General features: G+C 45.4%; 1 protein-coding gene across 6 annotated transcripts in view; it reads left to right on the top strand.

The window, feature by feature from the left end:
* The window catches only part of LOC139375080 (suppressor of tumorigenicity 7 protein homolog), a 134,451-nt gene that overhangs the window by 65,145 nt on the left and 57,281 nt on the right, over positions 1 to 12,025 (top strand). For all 6 annotated transcript variants that reach the window (XM_071116510.1, XM_071116546.1, XM_071116529.1 and 3 more), the window contains exons 2-4: positions 1,930 to 2,012; positions 3,435 to 3,594; positions 4,538 to 4,592. In XM_071116510.1, coding sequence (XP_070972611.1) covers positions 1,930 to 2,012; positions 3,435 to 3,594; positions 4,538 to 4,592 — 298 coding nt within the window. The remainder of the gene's footprint in view (positions 1 to 1,929; positions 2,013 to 3,434; positions 3,595 to 4,537; positions 4,593 to 12,025) is intronic.

The following is a 12,025-nucleotide window of genomic DNA, read 5'->3' as shown; positions in this document are numbered from 1 at the left end:
GCACTCAACCCTCTGCAACTAGATACTGGACTTCCTGACGGACTGCCCCTGGTGGTAAGGCTAGGCAACAACACATCTGCCACGATGATCCTCAACACGGGGGCCCCTTAGGGGTGCGTGCTTAGTTCCCTCCTGTACTCCCTGTTCACCCACGACTGCATGGCTGACCACGACTCCATCACCATCATTAAGTTTTCTGACGACATAACAGTGGTCACCAACAGCCTGATTACCAACAACGATGAGACAGCCTATATGCAGGAGGTCAGAGACCTGGCAGAGACCAACATCTCCCTCAACATGATCAAGACAAAGGAGCTGATCGTGGATTACAGGAAAAGGAGGGCCGATCACGCCCCTATTTACATCGACAGGGCTGTAGTGGAGCAGGTTGAGAGCTTCAAGTTCCTTGGTGTCCACATCACCAACAAGCTATCATGGTCCAAACACACGAAGACCATTGTGAAGAGGGCACAACACCTTTTCTGCCATTTGACATGGGTCCCCAGATCCTCAAAGTTCTACAGCTGGATCATCGAGAGCATCCTGACTGGTTGCATCCCCACCTGATATGGCAACTGCTCGGCATCTGACCGCAAGGCACTAGAGAGGGTAGTGTGTACGGCCCAGTACATCACTGGGGCCAAGATTCCTGCCATCCAGGACCTATATACTAGGCAGTATCAGAGGAAGGCCCAAAACTTTTCCAAGACTCCAGCTACCCAGTCATAGACTGTTCTCTTTGCTACCACACGACAAGCAGTACCAGAACACCAAGTCTAGGTCCATAAAGCTCCTGAACAGCTTCTATCCCCAAGCCATAAATCTGCTGAACAATTAATCAAATGGCCACCGGGACTATTTACATTGAACTCCCCCCCTCGTTATTTTATTTTTAAAATGACTTTAGTTTATTTAGTAAATATTTTCTTAACTCTATTTCTTGAATTACATTGTTGGTTAAGGGCTTGTAAGTAAGCATTTCACGGTAGGGTGAATTGACTATACCTGTTGTATTCGGCACGTGACAAATAACTATTTTATTTGACCGCATCTGTAGGAGTAAGCATTGTGACGGCGCAACACACAGATGTTTCTTTAAGTGCCGAATGTTTATCCAGAACCAGGAAAGATGCTAATAATTTTTGTATATAACTGAGCTTTCAGTCAGGCGACCTTCATCAGAGCTGACTAAAAGTCCACTGACGGAAAGCTCCACTATATTAAAATACATTTGCCTCTGACTGGAAGTGTGTAGAGACTTTTTCCTGTTTCTCCATTTTGCCTTTTGCCTCCTTCATAAATCAGCTTTGGGTGTGCGGTTGATTCAGACGATTATCTATACATTGTTTATGCATACCTGTGTATAGATCAGTGGTTCCCAACCTTTTCCGGTACCACCAACTGAATTTTACTCTGCCCGGAGTTCCCCTGAAGTACCCCCTCGTGTGCATTTAACCAGTAGGCCTGAGGTTTAATGAGTTCTCAAGTACCGCCTGTGGATAGGCCAAGTACCCCCAGGGGTCCTCGTACCCCTTGTTGGGAACCACTGGTTTAGATTATATAATTAATTATAAATTACACCTGTACCATGTTTGACTATGATGGTTTTTAGTGTCTCAAAACTCATTTTGAGTGGTCCACAATGTGGTTTGTAAATAATCTATAATTTGTATCATTGTGGAGTGACACACAAACTTTAACCAACTCAAACCACTGTTCTGATATCTGCTGTTCCGTGTTGCAGGACTTTGATTGTTCTTGGAGAAACATGGTGCATTAGAATTGTGTATAAAAGCCTTTGAATTCCTGTAATATGGGCTAATGTGGTTGATGCCACTGGGGGTAATCATTGTAGCTCTATTGTTGCTAATGCCATGGTGGTGTGTGTAACACTAACAATGCTGTGTTTTTCTGTCTCCTCTACAGTAAGCATGTTTCTGAACACCCTGACCCCCAAATTCTACGTGGCTCTGACTGGGACATCCTCCTTGATATCAGGACTCATACTGGTAAGTTGATGATATTATATTCATATTATGACATTTAGCACATTTATCCAAAGCGACTTAGATCAAATGATTCTATTATATTGATAAGATATTTGAGTGACCGCTCTAACAATGCAAATGCATGTCCTCAAAGATGGAAGGCAGGTGGGAGGAGGAGAGATCAGGACCATTCTAGCCAATGAGAGGGCAGATGTACATGTCAACAACGGGAACCCCTGGCTTATATAATCGTCGACTTTGCCAAAATGCCACGTGTCCCCTTTTATATAAGTGCTTTCATAACAACCTAACAATTAATCAATCAATCAAATATACCGCACTTAGCAATTACATTTTTGTTGGCCAAATTCAACACGCTGTCATTGACCTCCATACAAAAATTTGACAGATTTTGGGTGGAGTAAACCCTCTTGCTGTGCCTCTTCCTCTCCGCTTACAGTCCAGTGAGTGCATACATTTTAGTATATGATGATCTATGCCATTTAGCAGAAGATTTGTATCCAAAGCAAGATATTTGCAGTACAGGGAGTGCATAGCCTACACTACACTTAAGTATTGTGTGATGCCAGTGGGAATTGATCCCCCAACACTGGTCTTACCCACTGAGCCACACAGGACCACCAAGTTGAGCCTTGTGTGTCTGTTGTATGGTGAGAGTGAACTGTGCTACAAGGGTCTTTCTTCCAAAGAAAATGAAAACTAAAAAATAAGAGAGGTACGGTAGCTTTAACTAGCGAACCTCATTCCTCTCTGTGGGTTGGCCAGTTTGTTTAGTTGCCTGGTAACGACGATGAGTCTCATAGGGCTCTTAAGCCTTCATTGTGTCCTATGAATAATTACAGTAGAGATGAGATTATATGTGCCTGGACTGTGATGTGTTAAAATACAGAGACTAAGATGGTTAGGTAATAGGGCATTACTGTATCACCAGGACTAGAAGTAATGTAGACAAGGCAATACCAGTTGTGGATGACTTTCCAGATATAAACAGTCAAGGATTGTGTGTGTGTGTCAGCCAGTGTTGAAATAGAGTTGCGTATTGGGCCCTGTCTTGATTGGGCAATGCTAAAAGAGAACATGTAAGAAAGTGTGCACATCTTTGTGCAGATGGTTTTACTTTCATATTTTAAGAGCATTAGGGCTCTTCAGAAAGGAGAAATCCTGTGCTAGCCTGTGTTACATTGCACTTAGTGGCATAATACCAAAAATCAAAGACCCTCTAAGTCGAAGACAGTCCTATCAAACCTATCAGTGGTATGAGTGATGTAACCCAAAGGACATTCAACTAATTCGACACGGCCCTAAAGACCGTTTTTGGAATAGATCAGTCATACCAATTATACAGTCACATATTGTTTCTCTATGGCCCTGACCCTACTGAATCCTCCCTGTATCAACTGCCTCATGTTGGTCTCCTGTCAGATATTTGAGTGGTGGTACTTCAGGAAGTACGGTACTTCCTTCATCGAGCAGGTGTCAGTGAGCCACCTGCGCCCTCTGCTGGGCGGCGTGGACAACAGCTCCCCAACCAACTCCAACAGCAGTAACGGAGACACAGACTCCAACCGACAGAGTGTGTCTGGTAAGACTCCGAGATTTACTATATGGGTAGAGCATTCACTACATATATAGAGCATGTACTAGGTATAGAGCGTTAACTAGATGGAGCATTTACAAACTAGGATAAGCCTAGTGTTTACTGTTAGTGACCCAGCTCCTCAGTGAAGTGGCCTGAGACCCTGTGGTTTACTAAAGCCAGATGGAGTATATTGTTGTCCCCCAAGATGATATCGGGGAGGGGACTGTGGATCTGTCTCCGTCCGTACGTTAGTCCCACGCGATATCTCAGACAGCACTGGGACGATTTTGAGAGAACTTGGGTGAATGATGCGTCTTGCCATAGAGATCCGGCATTTGCATAATGACACTGATTGGCCCAAGGCGGAAACTATAGTAATTAACTTAAATTTCTTAGTCACATCTGATATCCCAAGGGGTGGCGCTGCATCATTTGTGGGGGCCTTGTTGGTAGAAGAAAAGACAGCCCAGCTCATTAATAGAGATAACAGATAGAGAATCTGCCTACACATTAGAGCATTTAGGCCTACTACAAACAACTAAAGCATTTAGTACCTTATTGCCTTATCGTTCGCTCCAACACCACTGACAAATCCAGTGTGTGTTTTTGTTTTCATTGAGTGAAAAGGGATTATCTGAGCTGTGTTGAATCACTGAAATTGCTTTAGAATGATTTGCTGTTGTAATCCCCATGTCTGGGGAAAGGAGGGGGATTTTAAGATGGACTGGCTAGTGATGAAGACCTGTGGATTTGGGATGCAGTCTGGTAGTACTGACCTGAAGATTACAGAAGCTATGAAGTTGCCTTATTGTAGTGTAATTTAGTATAGGAATTTCATGATGTACACTTGATCCCTAACTTGCTCAGAAGTACATTTAGGAGTCTACTTTGTCGGATATGCCTACAAACCATCCCGAACACTGTCTTTCTCCTCTTGTTCCCTCAGAATGTAAAGTATGGCGAAATCCACTGAATTTATTTCGAGGGGCGGAATATAACCGGTGAGTCACATGATCCCTTCCTCAAGTACCCCTGTTTCTCTCCACATCTCCTCTGTGTTCTTCACTCTTTTCCATACTCTGTCCTTTTCTTCCCTCCTTCCCTCTCTCTGTTTCTCTGCTCTGCTATGTCTGCTCGCTCTCGCTCTCTCACCTCAAGAGAGTTGGTAGTAATGGCTGGGTCTGACATGGTGTCAACAGGCTGAGAGAATCCCTGCCTCACCAGGAGCCCATGTTATTAGATCAGTGCAGCCTAGTGCAGCCCTCCCCCTTTTCTCTATTGCTTCTCTCTCTCTCCACTTTCTCTTTCTCTCTTTCATTCTAGATCTCTCCACCTCTCTCTTTCATTCTCGATCTCTCCACCTCTCTCTTTCATTCTAGATCTCTCCACCTCTCATTCTCGATCTCTCCACCTCTCTCTTTCATTCTCGATCTCTCCACCTCTCGCTTTCATTCTAGATCTCTCCACCTCTCTCTTTCATTCTCAATCTCTCCACCGCTCTCTTTCATTCTCGATCTCTCCACCGCTCTCTTTCATTCTAGATCTCTCCACCTCTCTTTCATTCTAGATCTCTCCACCTCTCACTTTCATTCTCCATCTCTCCACCGCTCTCTTTCATTCTAGATCTCTCCACCTCTCTTTCATTCTAGATCTCTCCACCGCTCTCTTTCATTCACCATCTCTCCACCGCTCTCTTTCATTCTAGATCTCTCCACCGCTCTCTTTCATTCTAGATCTCTCCACCTCTCTCTTTCATTCTCCATCTCTCCACCGCTCTCTTTCATTCTAGATCTCTCCACCTCTCACTTTCATTCTAGATCTCTCCACCTCTCACTTTCCTTCTCCATCTCTCCACCGCTCTCTTTCATTCTAGATCTCTCCACCTCTCTCTTTCATTCTCGATCTCTCCACCTCTCTCTTTCATTCTCGATCTCTCCACCGCTCTCTTTCATTCTCGATCTCTCCACCGCTCTCTTTCATTCTAGATCTCTCCACCTCTCTTTCATTCTAGATCTCTCCACCTCTCTCTTTCATTCTAGATCTCTCCACCGCTCTCTTTCATTCTAGATCTCTCCACCTCTCTCTTTCCTACACCATCTCTCCACCGCTCTCTTTCATTCCACCTCTCTCTTTCATTCTCCATCTCTCCACCGCTCTCTTTCATTCTAGATCTCTCCACCTCTCACTTTCATTCTAGATCTCTCCACCTCTCACTTTCCTTCTCCATCTCTCCACCGCTCTCTTTCATTCTAGATCTCTCCACCTCTCTCTTTCATTCTAGATCTCTCCACCTCTCTCTTTCATTCTAGATCTCTCCACCTCTCTCTTTCATTCTAGATCTCTCCACCGCTCTCTTTCATTCTAGATCTCTCCACCTCTCTCTTTCATTCTAGATCTCTCCACCTCTCTCTTTCATTCTCGATCTCTCCACCTCTCTTTCATTCTAGATCTCTCCACCGCTCTCTTTCATTCTCGATCTCTCCAACTCTCTCTTTCATTCTAGATCTCTCCACCTCTCTTTCATTCTAGATCTCTCCACCGCTCTCTTTCATTCTCGATCTCTCCACCGCTCTCTTTCATTCTAGATCTCTCCACCTCTCTCTTTCATTCTCGATCTCTCCACCTCTCGCTTTCATTCTCGATCTCTCCACCGCTCTCTTTCATTCTCGATCTCTCCACCGCTCTCTTTCATTCTAGATCTCTCCACCTCTCTCTTTCCTTCTCCATCTCTCCACCGCCCTCTTTCATTCTAGATCTCTCCACCGCTCTCTTTCATTCTCCATCTCTCCACCGCTCTCTTTCATTCTAGATCTCTCCACCGCTCTCTTTCCTTCTCCATCTCTCCACCTCTCTCTTTCATTCTAGATCTCTCCACCGCTCTCTTTCATTCTAGATCTCTCCACCGCCCTCTTTCATTCTAGATCTCTCCACCGCTCTCTTTCCTTGTCCATCTCTCCACCGCCCTCTTTCATTCTAGATCTCTCCACCGCTCTCTTTCATTCTCGATCTCTCCACCTCTCTCTTTCATTCTAGATCTCTCCACCTCTCTTTCATTCTAGATCTCTCCACCTCTCTTTCATTCTAGATCTCTCCACCGCTCTCTTTCATTCTCGATCTCTCCGCCTCTCTTTTATTCACCATCTCTCCACCGCTCTCTTTCATTCTCCATCTCTCCACCTCTCTCTTTCATTCTAGATCTCTCCACCGCTCTCTTTCATTCTCGATCTCTCCACCGCTCTCTTTCATTCTCGATCTCTCCACCGCTCTCTTTCATTCTAGATCTCTCCACCTCTCTCTTTCATTCTAGATCTCTCCACCTCTCTCTTTCATTCTAGATCTCTCCACCTCTCTCTTTCATTCTCGATCTCTCCACCTCTCGCTTTCATTCTAGATCTCTCCACCGCTCTCTTTCATTCTCGATCTCTCCACCGCTCTCTTTCATTCTCGATCTCTCCACCGCTCTCTTTCATTCTAGATCTCTCCACCTCTCTCTTTCATTCTCGATCTCTCCACCTCTCTTTCATTCTCGATCTCTCCACCGCTCTCTTTCATTCTCGATCTCTCCACCGCTCTCTTTCATTCTAGATCTCTCCACCTCTCTTTCATTCTAGATCTCTCCACCTCTCTCTTTCATTCTAGATCTCTCCACCGCTCTCTTTCATTCTAGATCTCTCCACCTCTCTCTTTCCTTCACCATCTCTCCACCGCTCTCTTTCATTCCACCTCTCTCTTTCATTCTCCATCTCTCCACCGCTCTCTTTCATTCTAGATCTCTCCACCTCTCACTTTCATTCTAGATCTCTCCACCTCTCACTTTCCTTCTCCATCTCTCCACCGCTCTCTTTCATTCTAGATCTCTCCACCTCTCTTTCATTCTAGATCTCTCCACCGCTCTCTTTCATTCTCGATCTCTCCACCGCTCTCTTTCATTCTAGATCTCTCCACCTCTCTCTTTCATTCTAGATCTCTCCACCTCTTGCTTTCATTCTCGATCTCTCCACCGCTCTCTTTCATTCTCAATCTCTCCACCGCTCTCTTTCATTCTAGATCTCTCCACCTCTCTCTTTCCTTCTCCATCTCTCCACCGCCCTCTTTCATTCTAGATCTCTCCACCGCTCTCTTTCATTCTCCATCTCTCCACCGCTCTCTTTCATTCTAGATCTCTCCACCGCTCTCTTTCCTTCTCCATCTCTCCACCTCTCTCTTTCATTCTAGATCTCTCCACCGCTCTCTTTCATTCTAGATCTCTCCACCGCTCTCTTTCATTCTAGATCTCTCCACCGCCCTCTTTCATTCTAGATCTCTCCACCGCTCTCTTTCCTTCTCCATCTCTCCACCGCCCTCTTTCATTCTAGATCTCTCCACCGCTCTCTTTCATTCTCGATCTCTCCACCTCTCTCTTTCATTCTAGATCTCTCCACCTCTCTTTCATTCTAGATCTCTCCACCTCTTTCATTCTAGATCTCTCCACCGCTCTCTTTCATTCTCGATCTCTCCACCTCTCGCTTTCATTCTCCATCTCTCCGCCTCTCTTTTATTCACCATCTCTCCACCGCTCTCTTTCATTCTCCATCTCTCCACCTCTCGCTTTCATTCTCGATCTCTCCACCTCTCTCTTTCATTCTAGATCTCTCCACCGCTCTCTTTCATTCTAGATCTCTCCACCTCTCTCTTTCATTCTAGATCTCTCCACCTCTCTCTTTCATTCTCGATCTCTCCACCTCTCGCTTTCATTCTAGATCTCTCCACCGCTCTCTTTCATTCTCGATCTCTCCACCGCTCTCTTTCATTCTCGATCTCTCCACCGCTCTCTTTCATTCTCGATCTCTCCACCGCTCTCTTTCATTCTAGATCTCTCCACCGCTCTCTTTCATTCTAGATCTCTCCACCGCTCTCTTTCATTCTCGATCTCTCCACCGCTCTCTTTCATTCTCGATCTCTCCACCGCTCTCTTTCATTCTCGATCTCTCCACCGCTCTCTTTCATTCTAGATCTCTCCATCTCTCTCTTTCATTCTCGATCTCTCCACCTCTCTCTTTCATTCTAGATCTCTCCACCTCTCTTTCATTCTAGATCTCTCCACCGCTCTCTTTCATTCTCCATCTCTCCACCGCTCTCTTTCATTCTAGATCTCTCCACCTCTCTTTCATTCTAGATCTCTCCACCGCTCTCTTTCATTCTAGATCTCTCCACCTCTCTCTTTCATTCTAGATCTCTCCACCTCTCTCTTTCATTCTAGATCTCTCCACCTCTCTCTTTCATTCTCGATCTCTCCACCTCTCTTTCATTCTAGATCTCTCCACCGCTCTCTTTCATTCTCAATCTCTCCACCTCTCTCTTTCATTCTAGATCTCTCCACCTCTCTTTCATTCTAGATCTCTCCACCGCTCTCTTTCATTCTCGATCTCTCCACCGCTCTCTTTCATTCTAGATCTCTCCACCTCTCTCTTTCATTCTCGATCTCTCCACCTCTCGCTTTCATTCTCGATCTCTCCACCGCTCTCTTTCATTCTCAATCTCTCCACCGCTCTCTTTCATTCTAGATCTCTCCACCTCTCTCTTTCCTTCTCCATCTCTCCACCGCCCTCTTTCATTCTAGATCTCTCCACCGCTCTCTTTCATTCTCCATCTCTCCACCGCTCTCTTTCATTCTAGATCTCTCCACCGCTCTCTTTCCTTCTCCATCTCTCCACCTCTCTCTTTCATTCTAGATCTCTCCACCGCTCTCTTTCATTCTAGATCTCTCCACCGCTCTCTTTCATTCTAGATCTCTCCACCTCTCTCTTTCATTCTAGATCTCTCCACCGCTCTCTTTCATTCTCAATCTCTCCACCGCTCTCTTTCATTCTAGATCTCTCCACCTCTCTCTTTCCTTCTCCATCTCTCCACCGCCCTCTTTCATTCTAGATCTCTCCACCGCTCTCTTTCATTCTCCATCTCTCCACCGCTCTCTTTCATTCTAGATCTCTCCACCGCTCTCTTTCCTTCTCCATCTCTCCACCGCCCTCTTTCATTCTAGATCTCTCCACCGCTCTCTTTCATTCTCGATCTCTCCACCTCTCTCTTTCATTCTAGATCTCTCCACCTCTCTTTCATTCTAGATCTCTCCACCTCTCTTTCATTCTAGATCTCTCCACCGCTCTCTTTCATTCTCGATCTCTCCACCTCTCGCTTTCATTCTCCATCTCTCCGCCTCTCTTTTATTCACCATCTCTCCACCGCTCTCTTTCATTCTCCATCTCTCCACCTCTCGCTTTCATTCTCGATCTCTCCACCTCTCTCTTTCATTCTAGATCTCTCCACCGCTCTCTTTCATTCTCGATCTCTCCACCGCTCTCTTTCATTCTCGATCTCTCCACCGCTCTCTTTCATTCTAGATCTCTCCACCTCTCTCTTTCATTCTAGATCTCTCCACCTCTCTCTTTCATTCTAGATCTCTCCACCTCTCTCTTTCATTCTCGATCTCTCCACCTCTCGCTTTCATTCTAGATCTCTCCACCGCTCTCTTTCATTCTCGATCTCTCCACCGCTCTCTTTCATTCTCGATCTCTCCACCGCTCTCTTTCATTCTAGATCTCTCCACCTCTCTCTTTCATTCTAGATCTCTCCACCGCTCTCTTTCATTCTAGATCTCTCCACCGCTCTCTTTCATTCTCCATCTCTCCACCGCTCTCTTTCATTCTAGATCTCTCCACCTCTCTTTCATTCTAGATCTCTCCACCGCTCTCTTTCATTCTAGATCTCTCCACCTCTCTCTTTCATTCTCGATCTCTCCACCGCTCTCTTTCATTCTAGATCTCTCCACCTCTCTTTCATTCTAGATCTCTCCACCTCTCTCTTTCATTCTAGATCTCTCCACCTCTCTTTCATTCTAGATCTCTCCACCGCTCTCTTTCATTCTAGATCTCTCCACCTCTCTCTTTCATTCTCGATCTCTCCACCGCTCTCTTTCAATCTAGATCTCTCCACCTCTCTCTTTCATTCTAGATCTCTCCACCTCTCTCTTTCATTCTAGATCTCTCCACCTCTCTTTCATTCTAGATCTCTCCACCTCTCTCTTTCATTCTAGATCTCTCCACCTCTCTCTTTCATTCTCGATCTCTCCACCTCTCTTTCATTCTCGATCTCTCCACCTCTCTTTCATTCTAGATCTCTCCACCTCTCTTTCATTCTAGATCTCTCCACCTCTCTCTTTCATTCTAGATCTCTCCACCTCTCTTTCATTCTAGATCTCTCCACCGCTCTCTTTCATTCTAGATCTCTCCACCGCTCTCTTTCATTCTCGATCTCTCCACCTCTCGCTTTCATTCTAGATCTCTCCACCTCTCTCTTTCATTCTAGATCTCTCCACCTCTCGCTTTCATTCTAGATCTCTCCACCTCTCGCTTTCATTCTAGATCTCTCCACCTCTCTCTTTCATTCTCGATCTCTCCACCTCTCTTTCATTCTCGATCTCTCCACCTCTCTTTCATTCTAGATCTCTCCACCTCTCTTTCATTCTAGATCTCTCCACCTCTCTCTTTCATTCTAGATCTCTCCACCTCTCTTTCATTCTCCATCTCTCCACCGCTCTCTTTCATTCTAGATCTCTCCACCGCTCTCTTTCATTCACCATCTCTCCACCTCTCTTTCATTCTAGATCTCTCCACCTCTCTCTTTCATTCTAGATCTCTCCACCGCTCTCTTTCATTCTAGATCTCTCCACCGCTCTCTTTCATTCTAGATCTCTCCACCGCTCTCTTTCATTCTCAATCTCTCCACCGCTCTCTTTCATTCTAGATCTCTCCACCTCTCTCTTTCATTCTAGATCTCTCCACCGCTCTCTTTCATTCACCATCTCTCCACCTCTCTCTTTCATTCTCGATCTCTCCACCTCTCTCTTTCATTCACCATCTCTCCACCTCTCTCTTTCATTCACCATCTCTCCACCTCTCTTTCATTCTAGATCTCTCCACCTCTCTTTCATTCTAGATCTCTCCACCTCTCTTTCATTCTAGATCTCTCCACCTCTCTTTCATTCTCGATCTCTCCACCGCTCTCTTTCATTCACCATCTCTCCACCTCTCTCTTTCATTCACCATCTCTCCACCTCTCTTTCATTCTAGATCTCTCCACCTCTCTCTTTCATTCTAGATCTCTCCACCGCTCTCTTTCATTCTAGATCTCTCCACCTCTCTCTTTCATTCTCGATCTCTCCACCTCTCTTTCATTCTCGATCTCTCCACCTCTCTTTCATTCTAGATCTCTCCACCTCTCTTTCATTCTAGATCTCTCCACCTCTCTCTTTCATTCTAGATCTCTCCACCTCTCTTTCATTCTAGATCTCTCCACCGCTCTCTTTCATTCTAGATCTCTCCACCGCTCTCTTTCATTCTCGATCTCTCCACCTCTCTCTTTCATTCTCCATCTCTCCACCGCTCTCTTTCATTCTAGA

This window comes from Oncorhynchus clarkii, chromosome 2 (assembly GCF_045791955.1).
Source record: "Oncorhynchus clarkii lewisi isolate Uvic-CL-2024 chromosome 2, UVic_Ocla_1.0, whole genome shotgun sequence".
Lineage (NCBI taxonomy): Eukaryota > Metazoa > Chordata > Actinopteri > Salmoniformes > Salmonidae > Oncorhynchus > Oncorhynchus clarkii.
The sequence above is the reverse complement of the archived record's forward strand: the minus strand, read 5'-3'. Positions and strand labels throughout refer to the sequence as shown.